Source organism: Rhinolophus hipposideros (assembly GCF_964194185.1).
Source record: "Rhinolophus hipposideros genome assembly, chromosome: 24".
Taxonomy (NCBI): Eukaryota; Metazoa; Chordata; class Mammalia; order Chiroptera; family Rhinolophidae; genus Rhinolophus; species Rhinolophus hipposideros.
In genome coordinates this window covers 14,320,838-14,339,972 of record NC_138070.1, presented here as the reverse complement: position 1 = coordinate 14,339,972, position 19,135 = coordinate 14,320,838, and the positions used below count along the sequence as shown (strand labels likewise).

Below are 19,135 nucleotides of genomic sequence, written 5' to 3'. Positions count from 1 at the left end.
CTGACCATTTTGGTCTATTTCCAAACAACACAGGTTCACACAGATTGGGATCATATCATATGGGCAGTTTAGAATTTTTTTCCCACTTAAGCTATCATGAATATTTTCCCAGCATGACTATTTTGATTTAGACATTTGATCATATTCTTTATAAAATATAACTAAATTTAGAACTTATTTCTCAAATCTAAGATGCTGGATTCCTTCTGCATTCTTTTAAAAAAATACAGTCAACTCAGACTCCTTGGAAGTACAAAGAATGCATTTTTGAAATGCATTTAGCGATAAGTCTATGTGAGGATGAGAACTTGAAGACGTGGGAGCTCGGAAAACTACAGTTAAGAACCCCATCATTTACGTACCAACCCAAAGACCCGCTCAGAAAAGACAGAAAGCTCAAGTGGAAGCCAGTGGAAAGGCTGGGCAAGGGCCTACCGGATTCCAGAGAGCCAGCTGCCGCTCGCTCATGCGGCTGAAACCAGTGGTGAAGACATTGCCGTCAGCCAGAAAGATGGCTCTCATGGGTCGTGCACCTTCGTGTGCTTTCTCCTTCTCCTGGGGAGAGTGAGCAAAGAGGATACATTCAAACTTCAAGAAGGAAGGTGGGGTGGGAGGGTGGGGGCCCATACACTGAACTCAACCACACCCTGCATGCCTTCATGTTAACTCTGTGTGTGTGTGTGTGTGTGTGTGTGTGTGTGTGTGTGTGTGTGTGTGTGTGTAGTAATAACCATCTCCCCACCCCAGATGAGGAAACAAAAAGACACAAAGTGATTTGGTCAAGGTCCTTCAGCGAATTAGCAAGTGTCAGGACTGGACTTCAAAGCCTCACTCTTCCCACCATGCCCGGCTGTGAACTCAAATCCACGCACTGCAAAAACCAGACCCACGAGAGGACTCTGGAAATGTTTCTGTTTCTCAGGAGGACAATGCCGTTGAGGCTGGACATACCCTGCAGTTCCCACCAACTTCCAGGGCTGAGAACCTAGTCTCTTAGCCCCTTCCTCAGCCTCATTTGTTCAGTGAGTGCGCCAGCACCGACCCTTGAAAGGTTGGTGGAAAAGGGACTTTGCACAAGACCAAGCGAGTCCCCAGGGCGCAATGAGCACCAGCTACGACTGCCGTCCGACTCACTCTTGAGAAGCAATACTGCCAAAGAAGGAGCACGTCTCAGAAGGGCGATTTAGGACCTCAGAGTGGAGCTGACGTAAGATGCTCCTGGATTCAACACCTGCGGTTTCAACCCTGACTCAAGTCGCAAACGTCCATCTTTTGTCGTGATATGTGATTTTGTTGAGGCCGAGTTTGGGTGGCAGAGACTGACACTGAGCTGATGCGAGAACCTGCTGTATTTCTGGGAGGTACTTTAACAGGCATTTTGGCAACAGGGTGGGAATCAATGAATCAATGAGTCAACATTCCGTACCAAGCCAGGAATGCCACGGACTGTGTGGGTTAGCCGATCTGGACTTGTCAGCTTTTAAGGACTCTAGTGAACTGATAAAAACGTTGTTCCTTCGTGAAAAATGGTCACCAAGTGAGAGACGAGACTTGGGTAGAAGCTGGAAATATACAACCCTGAAGAGAAACGTGACTGGGAGACAGAACCCTGCACAAGCCTTTTCTGATGCCCAGGTGTTTGCACACAGCCGAGGTCCCCTGGCCAGCAGCACAGCCTCTGCAGCCTGCCTTGAAAAGCAGAAAGTTCACTCACTGAAGTGCTACAAATACTGGCGTTTTGTCTGGAGAATACTTACAGCAACAATCTCTTGTTTCCTAGGATCAATTACTCTCACTTTCTTGTCTTTGGAAGCCGTGCAGATCAGACTGCCATTCCGGTTCCAGCTGACATTGTAAATCATGTCGGAATGCATGTCGTCCAAGTTTATCAGGGCTTCCCCGGTCCCCACATTCCAGATGATGATGGCGTTATCACAGCCTGAGAGCAAGCACAACCACGCCCCCCCACTCATTAGCAATGCCTTTACCATACATTTGGGAAGACTACAAACACAGGATATATATACATGCATTGAAAGGAAGGTGCTACTACTTACTGGGAGTTAAAAACTGAAGCAACAAAGAAAAAAATCGTATAAAAAAAGAAATCAGTGTTAAAGGAAATATATAGTTTGTTAAGTTTGGGTTCATATGAAACAACAACAAACCAAAACAAAGAACTACAAGAAAAAGAATCGTGTTTTTTTAAGAGATAACTGGGCTCGCCCCCCACCCCCAAGGAATTGTCAGTTTCTTTTTCTCGTAACACAAACATCAGAATGAGTACAGCTTGCTTCTTTTCCAGAGGAACTAAAGATAAAGAGCTTAAAGAACTGTTTAGGACACTCAACAAAAACAGTGGACGGCAGGTTATTCAAATCAATGATGCTGTACAACATGGTCTTGTATTAAAGCAGGCAAATTACAGGAAGTGGAAGGGAAATGCAAGAACTGGTCTAACCATGCAGACCTTTATCTTTAAAAGGGGAGAAAAAAATAGGTCAAGACTGACCTGATTTGAGAAGCCCAAATTGTAATCAAGTAAGCATGTGGATTCAGAACCTCATCTCCACAGAGGCCCCATGTTGACTCAGAGACAACCCCTCAATCCATCAACTCTATCCTTCCCTTCAGGGGTCTGCCCCAAGTCCCTGAGGCCCTTTTAAAAAGAGGCATCATTTGTTGCTTCCAGGACATTAGTTCAAGGATAAAGCACAATAAGGGAGGGACCTCCTGAAGGTGAATTCTTGTCAATGAACCAATTTTGCAAGCACTTTAGAAAAATTATACACTAATATCCCGGACACCTAAGTTACCTAAGAGTGAGAAGTAGGAAATGGGTGAAAAAAACTGCATAACAGTATGAAAGGTTGGAGTGGAACTCTGGGAGAGCGACATGACCCTTCCTCTGCCTTTTCCATCACAGGCACACAGGTAACTTCAGCTACTGCGGATGGATCATGTCGTCTTAAAATATGCAGAACGCGGCGTCAACCATTCTCCTTTGCTTGTAATGGGGAGCATGGCATCAGTCCGTTGATGATATCCTATGTTTGACCTCGATGAGAAGGGGAGAAGGAAATTTTCCATGATGGAATTCCAGCTTTGGAATTGTTTTCTCTCCTTATCAGTCTGAGGTCCTTTGTAGAACATTGGAAGGGTTCCCAAGTATAGTCAATTGTGATTTAGAAAAAAGAGAATCCTTAGAAAGGATAATTCAGGAGTGCCTGTTTCCTAACTTAAATTCTGAGACCTTTTCTTTTTGGTTTGTTGTTCTTTTTTTTTTTTTTTTTTTTTACTATTGTTGACCATCAGGAAAAGAGAGAGAGAGAGAGAGAGAGAGAGAGAGAGAGAGAGAGAGAGAGAGAGAGAATCCTACGTAATGCCTTTTTTGAAAAGCAGCCCTTGGTTTCAGTAGGTACCTGGCATTAAATTTTTTATTTAACTCACTGTATCATAAATATCCTTTATTCTCAGTTAAAAACTAAACTGCTGCCCTTCTTTTTACCAGTGAAGGAAAAGATCTTTAAAATTCTACCACTAACATCAGTATTCCTTTTCTTATAAACCAATTTTATTAGGGTGTAATTTACACACAACACAATGCACCCATTTGAAGTATACATTTATTAAGTTTTGACAAGTGTGTATATTTATATAGCCACCGCCATAATCATGATATAGAACATTTCCATCATCCCCACAAAGCTCCCTCGTGCCTTTTGTATTGCTTCTATAAAACAAAATAAAAATTTCAAATTTTAGACAAGAAACGGATTTCTGCAAGCTAAAATTCGGAAACTACTCAAGTGGGAAACCAATAAGAACACTACGACTTAGTCACAAAGGTTCATTGCAGTGCTGTTTAACAGTGAAAAATCAGAAACAACCTCAATGTCCACAAATAAGGGACTGATTTTTTTAAAAACTGAGGTATCCAAATAATGGCCTATTAATGGAGCCATTAGAAATATCATAGGAAGAACATTTAATGGCACATGTAAAACTACTGCTAAGTACAGAAAGCAGGTCATATGCAAAGTGTCTGAACCCGTCTTCATGTGTAAAACCATTTATGTATGTGCACAGAAATATTTTCTGAAAAGAAAACACCAAAATGGTAATGATGTTCCCTCCGGGTGGTAGGATTACAAGTGATTTGTATTTTCTTCCTTTTGTTTATATGTGTTCTACATAACATACATGTACTACTTGTATTGAAGAGAAAAACACAAGCAGTTTTTAAAAGGAAGAAGGATATTTGCTTATCAGGATTACCCCAAAGTTGGCAGCAACTCCAGAGCTGGAACCCAGGGGCCCTGGCTCCCACCCACCTGTTTCCCTTCTACTATATCAAGAATAACTAAAACTGCGGTCCATGGAGGGTCCTAGTAGGAACCATGAATCTGCTGAAATTAGAGGCAAATAAGTATGTATCTGCTCATTCTTCTAAGAGGAGTCGATGGCTTCCATCAGCCTGCCAAAGCCTACACACACTCGCACACACGCACGTGAGCATATGGGTTGGGGACCCATTGCCTCTCAGCACCACAGATTCCTAACGATCTGCTTTCAAACTGCACAGCACACAACCAAAGGCGTTTGCTGCTCTCCTCCACACAAAAATGATGCATGAGGTGACGGCAAGGGGAAAGGAGAGGACTGCTTAGCTCCTACCTGCGCTAAGAAGCACGTTGCGGGCTGTTGGGTGCCAGGCCACGATGCCAACTCTCTTTGAGTGACCTTCTAAAATCACCACAGGTTCGGTCAGGGAAAGGGTGAGTCCGTTTTCTGGGATCTGCCATACCTGTTAGAAAAGGAAGAAAGATGATCCAGATGAAAGCGAGCACCTTTCATTATCACGTTTACTGTGCCCACCCAGTTTGAAGACTTGCTCTGCATAAGCAGAACACATGGTGGGCTCTGCATGGAACACAGAACATTGTGGAATGACTGCATATAGTCGTTCTTAAACATAACAGGATAGTCAAGATTGGAATATCCATTAGGCCTACAAAATGCTACCTCTCCACTTGTATTTATTAGTTAAGATTTTATTCAAATTCCCGTAAGTTCAAAACTCTCCAGTTAGAAGCATGCAAAAAAAGTTGAAAGAAAAATACAAAATGATGGAAGCAACCATGAAAACCAGTCGTGGGGTGAGATTCCCTACCTAAGTCCATGGTTCCTGAGGGGAGAGCAAAGTCCACCCACCAAGGGCTCTTGGGGGATTTTGCACTTTTTAAGATGCCATATTTTCTATAATTTTACATTTGGAAAATAAAAATATACCTGATAGTTTTGCAACATGTACCATAGTAGACACATTTTACAACAAAAGAAGTAGATAAAATGGACCCCGTCAAAATTTAAAACTTTTGTGTTTCAAAGGACACTAACAAGAAAGGGAAAGACAATCCACAGAACGGGACAAGAGTCTGCAAGTCATATCTGATAAGGGACATTTATCTAGAATATATAAAGAACTCTTACAACTCAATAACAGGAAAACAACCCGATTTTTAAAACTGGCAAGGAACCTAAAGAGATATTTCTTCAAGGAAGATATCCAAATGTCAAAAGGGTACATGAAAAGATACTCAACATTATTAGTCATTAGGGAAATGCTGAACAAAACCACGACAAAACATCACACCCAATAAGAGGATGGAATCAAAAAGATTAACAAGTAAGTACTGGCGATGTGGAAAAATCAGAGCCCTCTTACACTGCTGAGGGGAATGTAAAATGGTACAGCCACTTTGGAAAACAGTCTGGAAGGTCCTCACACGATTAAGCATAGTTATCACGTGACCCAGCAATACCACTCCTAGATATCTACCCAAGAGAAATGAAAATATATGTCCACACGAAAACTTGGGACACAAATGTTCACAGCAGCATTATCCGTAACAGCCAAAGATGGAAACACCAAATGTCCAGCAACTGATAAATGGATAAACAAAATGTGATATATCCGTACAATAGAATACTATGTCCATAAAAAGGAATGAAGTCCTGAGACATGCTACAACATGGACAAAGCCTGAAAGTATTACGCTACATAAAAGAAGCCAGTCACAAAAGACCGGATACGGTAGGACTACGTGTATATGAAATGTCTAGAATAGGAAAATATATAGTGACAGAAAGTAGACGAGCGGTTGCTTAGTGGTGAGGGTCTAGGGAACTGGTGAGAGCTGAATAACACAGGAAAATAATATAAAGAACAAGAAACTTTAACAATGGAAGACCTGGTTTTAAAAGACTAAGAAACACCCTCTAAAAAAAAGGAGACAGAGTCATGGCCAAGCTGAATAGCACCAAGAAGCCTGTAGAAAACCAGATATTAAGTACTATTTAAGTTTGCGAAAAAGTTTAATTATCTTCTTATATATGAAGATATATAATTTACCACCAAAAAACTTTTAAGGAGCTAGTTCATGAAAAATTAGAACTTGCCAGTGAAAAACCATGCTCAACAGTGCAACAAGTGAGAAACAGAATTTTCCTTTGTTGGGGATTTTTAAGGAGAGACAAACAACTGTCTGTTTTCAATTGCTTAGTGGAGGCAGAGATCTGAATTAGATGAGTGTTTGAGGTTCCGCTCAGTTCTGTTGTCCTGCAAATAATCAGAACAAGAAGTCTGCCATCCTGAAGCGTGGAAAAAGTGATGAGTTAAGTGACCATTCATTTTTATAGCTAAATGCTGCCCCACCTAAATATAACCCCTTACGCAAATCATGGCAAAATAAATGTGGTTTTTAAAGGCCCAGGTTTAGGGTGTCACCTAATTTCCCCTGAATCCTCACCACTCAGCAAATTTTAAACAAGGCAGATGTAAACAAGCATAGAAGGCAAACGGAAAACCTGCCTCGCCTCTCTCTAACCCTCACTCACCCAGACCTCAGCCTCTCCCCTGGGAGAATGAGGGCTTCTGCTCCCTGCCCCCAGCTGCCCAGCACTATATACTCGTATGCTTTTATCCTGATGTGCACTGTTTTTACTCAGGGATTATGATTAGTAAAACAGCTCCAAATTGAACTTAACTACCTGACTATAAAGGAAGGCTGAAATTTTGAACAAAAGAACAGAAAATGACGCCTGATTTGATCAAAGCATGAAGTCGGCAGAGAAACAATCATGAAATGAGACTTTGGTGACTCAACAGGAAATGCATTTTACCAGATGAATTCTGATCCCCGCTTAGAGTGGTAATACTGCCTGCCACCTCCAGATGGCACTATAACCATGAGCTGCTGGATTTTCTTGCAAGAGTCGAAAAACCTCTGTGATTTGACCACGATTGAATAAATGGTGTGTTTTCTAAGTCCCTAATGAGGTGTGGAGGGAGAACAGGCTTTGGGCATAATAGCATTTCCAGGCTTCACTATTAGGGCAGTTGCAGACCTCACAGCGGGACTTCGCCTGTCCCTTTCTCGAGCTTCCTCATCCATCTCGTTGGATTGCCAGGAAATTTTAATGATGGCGCAAAACATTCATAATTATTAAAATAAGGAAACTATGTTCCTTCTTTATGTCATTTTCGGCAGATTCAATGGTTCCTTCAACTAGGTTTACTCATTTAATACAGGCACCTAACCCATTTTACTACCTTGGTGACCCATTCATGCAACACGTTTCTTGAGTAGCTACTATAAAGCAGGTCCGTTACCAGGCAAGAGGGGAAAGGGCGATGAAACACAGGCCATACGCTTGAGGAGTTTACTGCCTGACAGAAAGCAGAGACTTCTATGAACCTGAAAACCCACGTAAGCAAAGACAAGGGGTGTGATATAGAGGTTTGGAGCATGGTCTCTGGAGCCAAACAGACCCTGGTTCAATTCCTGCCCAGGCCACTTACTGTGATGGTCCCGGGCGAATAACTCAAATCTCTGTGCACAGAGGCCAACACCAGTACTAGACTTCCTAGGACTGCTGTCAGGATGAGATGAGTCAGTAAGGCCCTTAGAATCGTGCTGGCGTACAATCGGTGCCCCCCAAATGTAGAGACAGTACAGTGCAGTGGTTAAGAACATCGGCTCCCGAACTAGGACAGACTGTTCAATTCCTGACTCAGCCATGTATCAGCTGTATGACCTTGGGGACGTTCACCTACCCTGTCTGGGCCTTAAGTTTCCTCAACTAGAAAATGGGAAGAATAATGAACCTGCCCTCACTGGGTGGTTTTGAGGACCAATGGGTAATATGACTCTAAAGCGTTTAGAATAACACCTGGCATAAGGCAGGCTCTGGATAAACGTTAGCTATTGTTCTTACTTGCATTAAATACAAGGAATCCACACTGTGTATGTAACCAAGGTTATGCTGGTACAAGCTGAGTGCTAAATAAAAATACGAATGTCACAAGGTTACCTTCTTGCTGTCCAAGTTTTGTATGTCCAGGAAGGATGCCTAGGGTGACAACCTCTAAGGATGAACAGGAGTAAGGTGACAGGGGGAAGAAGGAAAGAAGGAAGGAGATCAAGTGTCAAGTTTCAGAATAAAAAACACAGACGCAGATAGCAATTTTCTAAAAAGTTGATGCCCCCTAGCGGTTGGCTGAGAGGTTGACAGGGGAAAGGACAGTAAAAGGGAACACAGACACGAGGCGTTACAGTTGGAGGAGAAAGGGACTGGGAAAGCCTGTGAAATTAAATGAAAAGACAATGGAACTCTTGCCTCTGCTGGCAAATAGAGGTGGTGCTGTTCTCCACTGCGGACTGTGTAAAAGAGCCAGCAGAGCTGTCAGTCCTTCCCCACGAAGCACACACACCCCTCGGTGGGTGCTCACTGGCCCCAACCATAGCCCTGTCATTATGTGCTTCTCTGCCCATTTTAGGGCTATCTGCTGCTTCCGGGCAATGGCCTTCCAGTATAAACGGAAAAGGTCTTGCCTCCTGCAGCACCAGGACAGCAAAGAGCAGAAGCGCCACTCCATACATGCTTAGTATTCTTGTGTGTAACCTGGGCGCAGCTGGGCGCAGCCTGCTTAAAACAACTTTAAGCAACGACGCTGGCCTGGTTGTCAGAAGACAGGGACTCCCCGTGTGAGCTGGGACGCTAACCGGCCAAGTTAGCATTCATTAGGGCGTTCATTTCTGGGAGTCTCAATTTCCTCATTTGATACTGGGGAAAGCATCAGCTCTGCTTGCTCAGGGGTTACTGGAAAGGACAAATGAGCTAAAACATTTTGCCCACCCAAGCACCACCCTAATGTGAAATACTGAAAATAGGGTGACCTTTGACAAAATGTCACTCTCAGGGCCTGTGTTTCCTAAGGTGCAAAATGGGACAGACTCCTGCCTTTCTGTGCTGCCACAATGATTCGATATAATCATGCACGTAAAGGCTTAAAATCAGCACTTGGCCAAAAAACAGTGCCTACTGTACATTCATGATTATTTTTCTTGCTGTTACTATGTGACCACTATGAGCCCCTGTATTTTTTTTAAATTTATTGGGGTGACAATTGTTAGTGAAATTACATAGATTTCAGGTCTACAATTCTGTATTACATCATCTATAATGTGTTCACCAACCGCAGTCAGTTCTCCTTCCATCACCATACACTTGATCCTGTATTTTGAAGTCTGAACATTGCAATTTCTTAGGATGAGTCTTGTCTTCAAACTAATTCAGCCCAGTACTGAAATATCTCCTTTAAGGCCAAGATGTCACGTGAGTTCACACAGCTCTGGTTCACACCCAGGCTGATTAGCACAAGTGAGAATTAACTGATCTCTAGGCAGGTCCGGTAGACTTTCTCTGCTCCGTGGCTACCGGCTAGTATCCTAATACCAATCAGCTTTTTCAAAACCATATGCAGTGCGCAGAGAGGCAAACAGGCATCAAACATCCTCCGCTGTGCCCAGAGTGGGCGTCTCAGCTTGGTAGGGACGACGAGCTATCCCCCCTCCAGTTGATTTCGTTTTTGTTTTTTAAATAATACTGTGTGTTCCTGAAATTTTCTCTTTGGACAATATATTACTATGGCAATGTTTGTGTTTTGTTTTGAAAGAAAAGGGGAAAAAATGTAATCAGTCCCAAGGGCTTCCAGATGAAAAAGTGAATCAATCCGTGAAAACCCACTGTGGTGCTGGAAAAAAACAACTTTAAGCCCATGTGCAGGAACTGCTGTATCACTAGCATCCTTTTCACATGTGAAATTCTGAATATGGAAAAAGGACAGCTCAAGAGAACATTTCCAACAAGCAAAAAGGAAAATTAAGAAACGTGGGTTTCTCTCAAGCAGTAATTTTAAAGTGCGCTTTGGTTGATGATTTTACTTCTCAAACACAGTGCCAATTTAAAGTGTACACAAAGTGTTTCCAGACACTGCTTCCCTATTTTAATCACCCGCCATGAACTTGCTACTGGGCTAGGCACTAGCGTTACAGCCACAAAAAGGACTCTTCCCCGCAAAAGCCACATTTTTTCAGATGCTAAGGAAACCAGTTCCAAAGTGGAAATGAAGGAAAGAGATGATCTTGAGGGACAGGAAGAGGCTTCCAGCTTCTGCAGCAGCTGCTGAGCAGCACAATTCCCTGCCGAAGCCACGGATCCGACTCCCAAGGGCAAGGATGCAGAAAGCCAGGATGTTCCTAAATGAACCATGACGCGGAGACCAGTATTAATTTGGGGAAAAATCAAGAACTGAGAGCTGGGTTCTGATTTGCCAAGGCTGTAATACCCACTGGCAAATGGCCCAGATGCAATCTGTACAAAATGGAAATTACGTGAAGCCCTGCTGAAGGGCTGAGAGACACAGGAACCCTGAGGAACGCGCTGGCGTCACCAACTACACCGCCACTTCCATTCTGACGTATTTCTGTATTAGGTGAAAACTGTATTAGGAAAATTTGCAACGGAGGCAAAAATGTGTCAAATAGGGAGCTTCTTTTTGCTGATTTCCACAGGAGTGTAAGACTGATTTGGGAGAAGGGAAAAGTGTCCATTTCCACTTAATTCCTTGGGACGGTTCAGAACATCTAGATGGAGACATGTAAGACTCCTGTTCTGCCTGAAAGATCTTACCCGCGCCCAGACTCTGCAAGAAACAGGTATGCACGCCCACTCTCTTGAATTAGTGCTTGGTTACTACGACCTGAATTACGTATAAGGGACAGTGTTGAATTAACATTGTTCACAGAACTTAACTTGGCTGCTCTTTGTATTAGTTAAAGCACTGTTATTTTCTTGGAGCTAAAATTTTCCCAAGTGAAATACTAGTAGCCACAACCTCTAAGGTTCTCTATGAGAAGGTGTTATTGGAGGAAAAAATATAACTCATAGTACCAAAAATACGGAACCCTTAGGAGCAGAGTCTAGTTTCTAGGAGGAGGCTTTATATAATTGCTATTTGCTGGTATAAAACATCACTTCACATAGTGGTATATTAAAAGCAATACCTTAAAAGCACATTAAACCATATCCATATAATTTACTTTTAGGCTGCTTAAAGAAGCCATCTCTAAAACATGGAGGAATGCCCCCTAAGGCTGGCATTCTTTCTCCTAATTCTACAAAGTGACATCACTGTCATGAAACCAATGCTTGCAAAATTAACAAATCAATACGTAACTGCTTAGGACTCAATGGAATTATACCACAAATACGAAAGACGGTTTTTAAAATTAGTTCCCTTACAGTTCATTTGATAAACTGGCTCTACTGTATTTTTTCTACTGAATATTTGCTAAAGATATTCTTACTGCTATGAATCCACTGCAGGTACACAACAAAACTCACTGCAAAAAATACCAACTCGTTATCCATTTATACTTTCCTCGATTCTCGCAACTGACATTAGTATTACTATCTTACATGTGAGGCAACCAAGGCCGAAAGCACGTATGTGACCTGCACGTGCTCAGAACTCCCAGACTCGTGTTTTTCTTGGTATCCTTTTTCTACCAGAACTAGGCCTTGACATACTACCTACTATGTGCAGCTCATGGGTGACTACCAACAGCCCAGGCTTGGGAAACTACAGAGAACTTTTCTGTTTAAACCGGTGTTGTCTGAAACCATTCAATCTATTGTGCAGTGTTCTTGTACCTTCAGAAGAGCAAAGTGGAAAATTAGATATTAAGAAGCAGGTGGGGTAGGAGAAAATCAAGTATTTCTTTAAAATTTCATTTCACCTGCTAAGTTATAAAAGCTTCTTGTAATTACCCTAATAATAATAATAAATGATTTGGGGGACTGATATTTTAAATGATTAAAATATCAGTGCCATACTTAAGGGCTAAAAAATACCTAGGGGGAGGATGTACCCCAACGCATTATTTAATTTACAAAATGCTCACTCTGGCGATACCAATAAAGGGGCAATGCTAGAGGATTCTGGGAAAGTGGTGGTATCAGTGGCAGCATAGTTTTGGGATCTTCCCAGGTCCCTCCATAAAAACACAGAGCAAGCAGAGAACAAAACCAAATACTGAGGAACAGTATTTACAGAAAACTAGGTGATAACCGCCAAATGGAAGTGAGTGAAGAACCACCACCAACAGCCAGGTAACCTGCATGCTATCAGCCTGTGGGGCAAAATCTTGGGGCAGCAATTGGGGTGCCTGGCAGACCAAGGAACAGCTGGCCAGTATGAGACCAGCAGTGGAAACTGGGAGCAGTTTTGCCCTCTCCAATAGCAGAGGAGAGTAGCGGCCTCAAATAAAAAGGTCTGAGGGGCCGGAGCAGTCTAGACCCCAGTAGTAGAGAAACCAGCCAGAGAGGGCTTCCTTCCAAGACAGGCCTCACACTGAGGTGAAATTTCAAGAAATGAAAATAAATCTGAAATCAGGACAAAAATAAGAGGGACCCATGAACGAGAAAGGCCAAGTAAAAGCAGACCAGAAGTGTCAGAAAGCCAGCCACCATGTTTCTGAACAATACTTAAAAATGACAGAAAGTGGAGCTCTGTGAAGTTAGAACAGCTATGTGAACCACGCCACCCTCTAAAAGTTAAGGGAAAAGTAAGTTCACAAAAAATAAGGCGGGGAAAAAAATCAAGGTCACAAAATTACTATAAGAAGAAAAGAAAATAAGGTGTAGAATATCCCTACAGATAATACAAAAATGCTGAAAAGACATGCTCGAAAAAAAGAGTTAAAAACTATTACATGCTATTTCAAAACAAGATAATAGACATTAAAGAAAACATACAAGACAGGAAACATTATAAATGAGAACTAGAAATACTCAAAAGTAGAGTGGCATAAATCAAGAAAATATTAGAAATAAAAAGCACTTTCGAAATGAAGACTAACCAAGAAACAACCTAAGATCAAAGAAACATAACAGATAATCCCGCACCCACCTCCAAATAAAAGGTAAAAAGCAGAAAATTTTTAGTCTAAAAGAAATGAACAAGAAAAAGGGTCTGGGAGAAACTGACAAATATTGATGATAGGTAAAGAAGATAAAGCATATGGATAAGGGAGTACCTGACAAAGAAAAATGAAAGTGAGAGAACAAAACAAATCCTAAAGGCTATAATTGAAGAAAACTTTCCTAGGGGGAAAAAAACTAGACGCTATATACTGAAGCAGTATGCCATGAACCTAGGAATACCAATTCAGAATAACCAACAATATTCTAGTAAAATTACTACATTTTAAGAAAAAGAAAAAAAACCCTGATGGGTTCTTTTTTTAGGCAAAAAGAACATGGTTAACAAGGGAAAGAAAATTAGATTATCACCTGATTTTTGTTTTTTGACACCAACACGTTATGCCAAAAGAAAATGGAATAATATAAATATTTAGATTCTGGGTGGGGGGAGGGAGATGAGGGTAAGGGGGATCAAATATATGGTGATGGAAGGAAAACTGACTCTGGGTGGTGAACACACAATGGGATTTATAGATGATGTCATACAGAATTGTACACCTGAAATTATGTAATTTCATTAACAATTGTCACCCCAATAAATAAATTAAAAAAAAAATTTAGATTCTCGAGGGAAAACTGTGAGCCAAGGATTTTACATCCAGAAAAACCAACCTTTAAGTATAAAGGTCATTATCAATATAGGAGAACTTAGAGAATATTGTTCCCTCAAGCCTTTCCTATTTTGATTTCATTCCTTGGAATTTCTCTCAGTGAAGGGCCTATCCCAGAGGGAGCCCTCTCTGGTTGGATTCTAGTATACTGGGTCTAGAATCTACCAGAGAAGGAGCTTCAGATAATCCAAATGACTTGCGAGAGATCGGCCTAAGGACTGACGGTCAACACTAAATGTAGTTACTTGCAGAACCAAAGGTAAGGCTGTTAAATGAGGCTATCTGATCTTGAAAACACAGAGTACATCATTTTTAAATGGAGGAAAAATAGAGATAGCATGGACTGAAAGTTAATTTTTTAAAAACTGTTTTCAGTAATCATAATTTGTGGTGATACTACCAGTAGTTTTACTCTGCGATTACTCTATGTATACTGTGAAAAAGCAAATGAGATCAAGGTATTCTAATTCATCCTCTGACTCCTTGAGAAGTAGGATTCTCAGTGTGGAAGAAAGGAGATAGAGATGTAATATTAAAGAGGTTTGGTAAACTCTATAGTCCTGAATTTGAATGGGAAATATTAAGATGAAGTCATCTTTAAATACATATGTATATTCTAGCCCCATTTATTGAAAACTATTTTTAAATTTTTAAAAGAGTTTTCAATTATAGTTGACATGCAATATTGTATTAGTTTCAGAAGTACAGCATGATGGTTAGACATTTATATAACTTAGGAGGTGATCCACCCAATAAGTCTAGTACCCACCTGACACCATACGTAGTTATTACAATATCAAAGTCTTAAAACAATGATATCAAAGTCTTAAAAACAATGATCGCCATGGTAACAACAGGTATCCCTGGCACCCAGACTGTGATCTAGAAATTCCATTTTCCATTCAAAGAAATCAGAGCTTCTAAGAAAAATGGCCGATTTAAGGTGTGGGGCAAGAGATGTCCAAGATGAGCCTGGAACACCTTACTAAAACAGGTAGCAAATAAGCTACTAAAAAGTAGGATCACGTCAAAAGGACTCGGAAACCTTGAGAGGTTCCCACTAACAAAGACTGGATGACTTGAGCTCTGAGATAAGAACTGTAATAGATCGAAACCTGTGAAATATGTTTAAATCCGTGAATTCAAAATTAAATGAAGAGGGGGAGGAACTCATCGGTCACCTTCTGAGGAAGACAGAGAACCAATTTATTATCCTGAAAACAGGGTAAATAAAAGGAAAGAATCAAGCATTGATCCTGCTTTCCTATATGAATTACATTACTGGGTAACTGAATAGTAGGTAAGAGGGAGTTTCCCCTTAAAAATTTCACCAACTAAAAGTGGAAAACAAAATAAGTGAATTGAATATCACGGCTCTGTGACAACCTCCTCTACCCCCAAAGAAAGTGATGGATCTAGGTGTTGAGAGTCAAAATAGCTGCACAAATCAAAAACCGGGCACTTGACATCTTGTGCCTCCTGATGGAGGAACACAGCACTAGCTACAGAGTCTTGCCAAGGGGATCGAACCTGAATCTGACCACACCTCGGGATCCAGCTGCCAATTTGCAGGAAATTCAGAGGACAGAAGACATGTTGAGCTGCACCAGGAGGGTACCATCAGCAAAATCTAGACTGTTGAAAGATAGAGGTCAAAGGACAGTCTTCTTTAACAGATAACACAGTTAAGGACAAGCAAAGGATGGAGAAGGGTTAAGAAAGACTTAAAAGACATACTCAAGTTTTTAAAACTTGCTCGACTAAGCTACAGTGTCTAGAGATGCACACTTGAGTGATTAAAACCATAAAGAAAGGCAAGGAAGTGAGTATTAGGAAAATCAGGACAGTGGTTATTTTGAGGGAAGTAGGGGATCGTGACTGGGAAGGGAGCATGGAAGAGACTGAAAGGCTGAGAAAGTGCAATCTCTTGATGACCTGGGTGATGGTTACAGGGGGTTCACTTTGTAATAAATCATCAGTTAATTCACTTAACTTTGTTTAGTGTGTTTTATAACACAAAAGCCTTTTTACAGGGGCAATATGACCGATAAACACTGGAGAGAAAGATGGATCAAACCTACTTCTTCAAGACAGGTTAAGACTCAGTTTTGGCATCAGGTCGAAACACTGTTCCTTTCACTTTGCAAAATGTGTCTGCAGCCATCAAAATGATCAATTTGCAAGGCACATTAAACGGAACAATTCCTTTTAACAGCAGCATATTTCTTTAATATGCTTTGGCTGCCAAAATGACAAGATCACAGGAGGAGTTAGCCTCAGCCAAAAGTCCATGAGGAAAGATGAGTAAATGTTTAAATGACACAGTTCAGGAATTAATTTGTTTATGTAAAATAATTTTAATTAATAAAGGCTTCCAAACAATGTTTGTAAGTCTGGTTCAGTCCACAGAAAATGAAGAGGGAACTACAAGTAGTGTGGTTCTCCAGGCTCTCCACCTGACATGTGTAAGGCTGCTGGTAACTTAATTAGTCCTACTCTCACTGATGTATTTATTTCAGTACTCCCCACGTGTGCTTACGCCTAACCTTTTCAATATATTTTGGGCTAGGATTTAAAAATGATTCAAACCAATCGTATTGTAAGGCGAAGAAGAACATAATCAAGAATAGCAAGCTTTACATTAAAAAGTACCCCAAAGCCTGGTTTCGTACATAACCTACTTTTGGAATCCAAATGAGAAAAATATAAAGAACTTACTTTAAAATTCTTCCAAAATGTTTGTAGAGCTGCATAAAAAGGACTTTCTTAACCGGGGTCAACTAGACAGAACACACCTTCTCACATTATCTTGTAAAGAAGTCACTTGCAAAAACTTTTTACTATCTTTCAATATCTGTTACACACCCCATTTTATCTGTATAACCTTTGGTATCTTATTTAACTGTAGTATACAATTCATGCTGGTAGTGTTTTCTCTCCTTTTCTGGGGGGTGGGAAGAATCACATGGTCCAATGGTATCCACAGAATTACTGGAAAGTCAGTTCAGTTTCTCTAAATCTTCCCATAGAGCTGATGTGTCAACAAGCAATAAACACATATGAACACACTTATACCAGAGAAGAAAAAAGACAACATAGTACAATCTTTTGATATAAAGGCTTGTAAAACGCTTATCTGCAGTTAAACTTGAATGTCACTAAATCCTGTATAATCCAATGGACAATCAAAAGTGCTACGATTTTTGAGCCTCTACACGCATGCACGCGTGTGCGCGTGCACACACACACGCTTTCTGAAGGCAGCAGGTGAGTCGCACCGGCCTGTGTGCGGCCCACAGCCTGGCAGCTTACCATAACCGTGCAGTCCTCTGAACCGCTGGCAATGACCTGATCGTTATGTGGGCACCAGTCTATGTCGAGCACCGGTCCTGTGTGGCCACATACTGTAGGGTAGGATTTGTCAATTCGACCAGTCTGAAAGAAGAGAGAAACAAACTTAGTATGTCACACCAATGCCACAGAGTTTGTGTGTTCTCTCAGACCCATTTCTCCTTGATCACCTCCACCCAAAACTCGCCACAGTTTACAACTGATAACATTCATATAAGCCAATGTCAACTAGTAAGAACTGTCAACTTTCATTTCTCGAAACAGTTGCTACTGACGACACTCCACCAAATTAAGAATCCAAATTTCTAAAACATTTTAGTTAATCAACAGTATTAATAGATATAGCAAAAGAGAACACAAGAGTCTTCTACCAAAATACAATTCTATGATAGCCAAATTTAAATTATAGGTGTATTTCTACTGTAAAAAACAAAACAAAAAACCTTGCTATTATTCAAAATATAAATTTTAATATAAGCTAATATCCTTGAATATACTAATAACAGTTCTGGAAATGAATAGCATGTTGAGCAAGCAAAGTTAAAGTAATAATAAGAAACACTTTAGCTATTGTTTAGGGGCTAAAGGACTGCATTTTAATGTCTCAGTCTCTCCACTGTCTTCAATCAATAGAAATGGTAGCCAGACAGTCTAATACCAACTGGATCTCATCCATTATCCAGTTCCACACCTCCTTAAGAAGACAATTTTTAATGTTGGTCATAAGTAGCCATCACAATTTGCTTATGTTACACACTTGAATGTAACAAGCCAATCTGGCTTAGACCAATTTTGTGTCAATAGAGACAAATGCCGTTTCAACAACAGATGCACAAAAGCTACTTCCTTTTTTTAAGCAGCATGTCATTCCATGTTGAGGGGTCCACATGTTCCAACAGCAGGTGAAGAAAAAGGCATCACCACCATGCAAAACGAAACCCGTTTTGTTGTTGTTGTTACTCTCCTGTGATGGCCAGTCATTACAACACTGGGGCATGCTTCTTGGCAATTTTTCAGGATCAATAAATTCTGTTTCTCCATTGTGACTTGGCCATGGAAATCTCCAGAGAAGCAATTTGCGAAAGAGCAAAGACCACAGGCTCCAGAGTCAGACAGACAGGGTTCAAATGGAGGCCATACTCCCTAACCAGCACGTGACCTCAGGCAAGCCACGTCATCTGAGCTTCAGCTCATCATCTGTAAAATGAGTAACGATAATAATTATCTCCCAGGATTACTGGGAGGATTCAGGGAGAGAACGTTTTTAGGTAAATCATAACTTAGCGTTACCACTGTCTGTACAAGGGATGTCGATATTCTAATTTACCTAGGATATAGTAAATACTCAATAAAATCTACTGTTATTTCTTATTAGTTCTCCTAGCATAATATATTTACCCCACCATTAGGAATGACAAATATGTGTTAGTGTGAACTACTATGGGCTGAATTGTGCGAATTATTAGTGCTGAGTGTAGGCCACATAGAAGTGAACGGGGCAGCCCTGTCCTGGCTGAGCATGGAGGCCAGTGAGAGGAGAGAAGACATTTAAACCACCAATTCCAGTGCAGCATGAGACCTGCTCCCCCAGGACAGACGCAGGGCGCAGGAACACGGACGGGCATCCAAGCAGGCTTGTCGGAGCCACGGCCTCTGGGAAGGTTTTCTTTGAGAAAGGTGAGTTCCGCGTTGAGGTGTGACGATACCTGTCTACAGACCCTGAAGGCCTGAGTTTTTGTACATGCTCCCCCTTTTCTCTTGAGAAACTAGTGAAATCCAGT

At 41.1% G+C, this 19,135-nt stretch overlaps 1 protein-coding gene across 5 annotated transcripts in view; it reads right to left on the bottom strand.

Annotated features, from left to right (window-relative positions):
- CORO1C (coronin 1C) overlaps positions 1 to 19,135 on the bottom strand; it is a 73,748-nt gene that overhangs the window by 8,280 nt on the left and 46,333 nt on the right. For all 5 annotated transcript variants that reach the window (XM_081037082.1, XM_081037083.1, XM_081037085.1 and 2 more), the window contains 4 exons: positions 17,316 to 17,438; positions 4,678 to 4,807; positions 1,758 to 1,939; positions 436 to 555 (listed from right to left, as the gene is read on the bottom strand). In XM_081037082.1, coding sequence (XP_080893208.1) covers positions 436 to 555; positions 1,758 to 1,939; positions 4,678 to 4,807; positions 17,316 to 17,438 — 555 coding nt within the window. The remainder of the gene's footprint in view (positions 1 to 435; positions 556 to 1,757; positions 1,940 to 4,677; positions 4,808 to 17,315; positions 17,439 to 19,135) is intronic.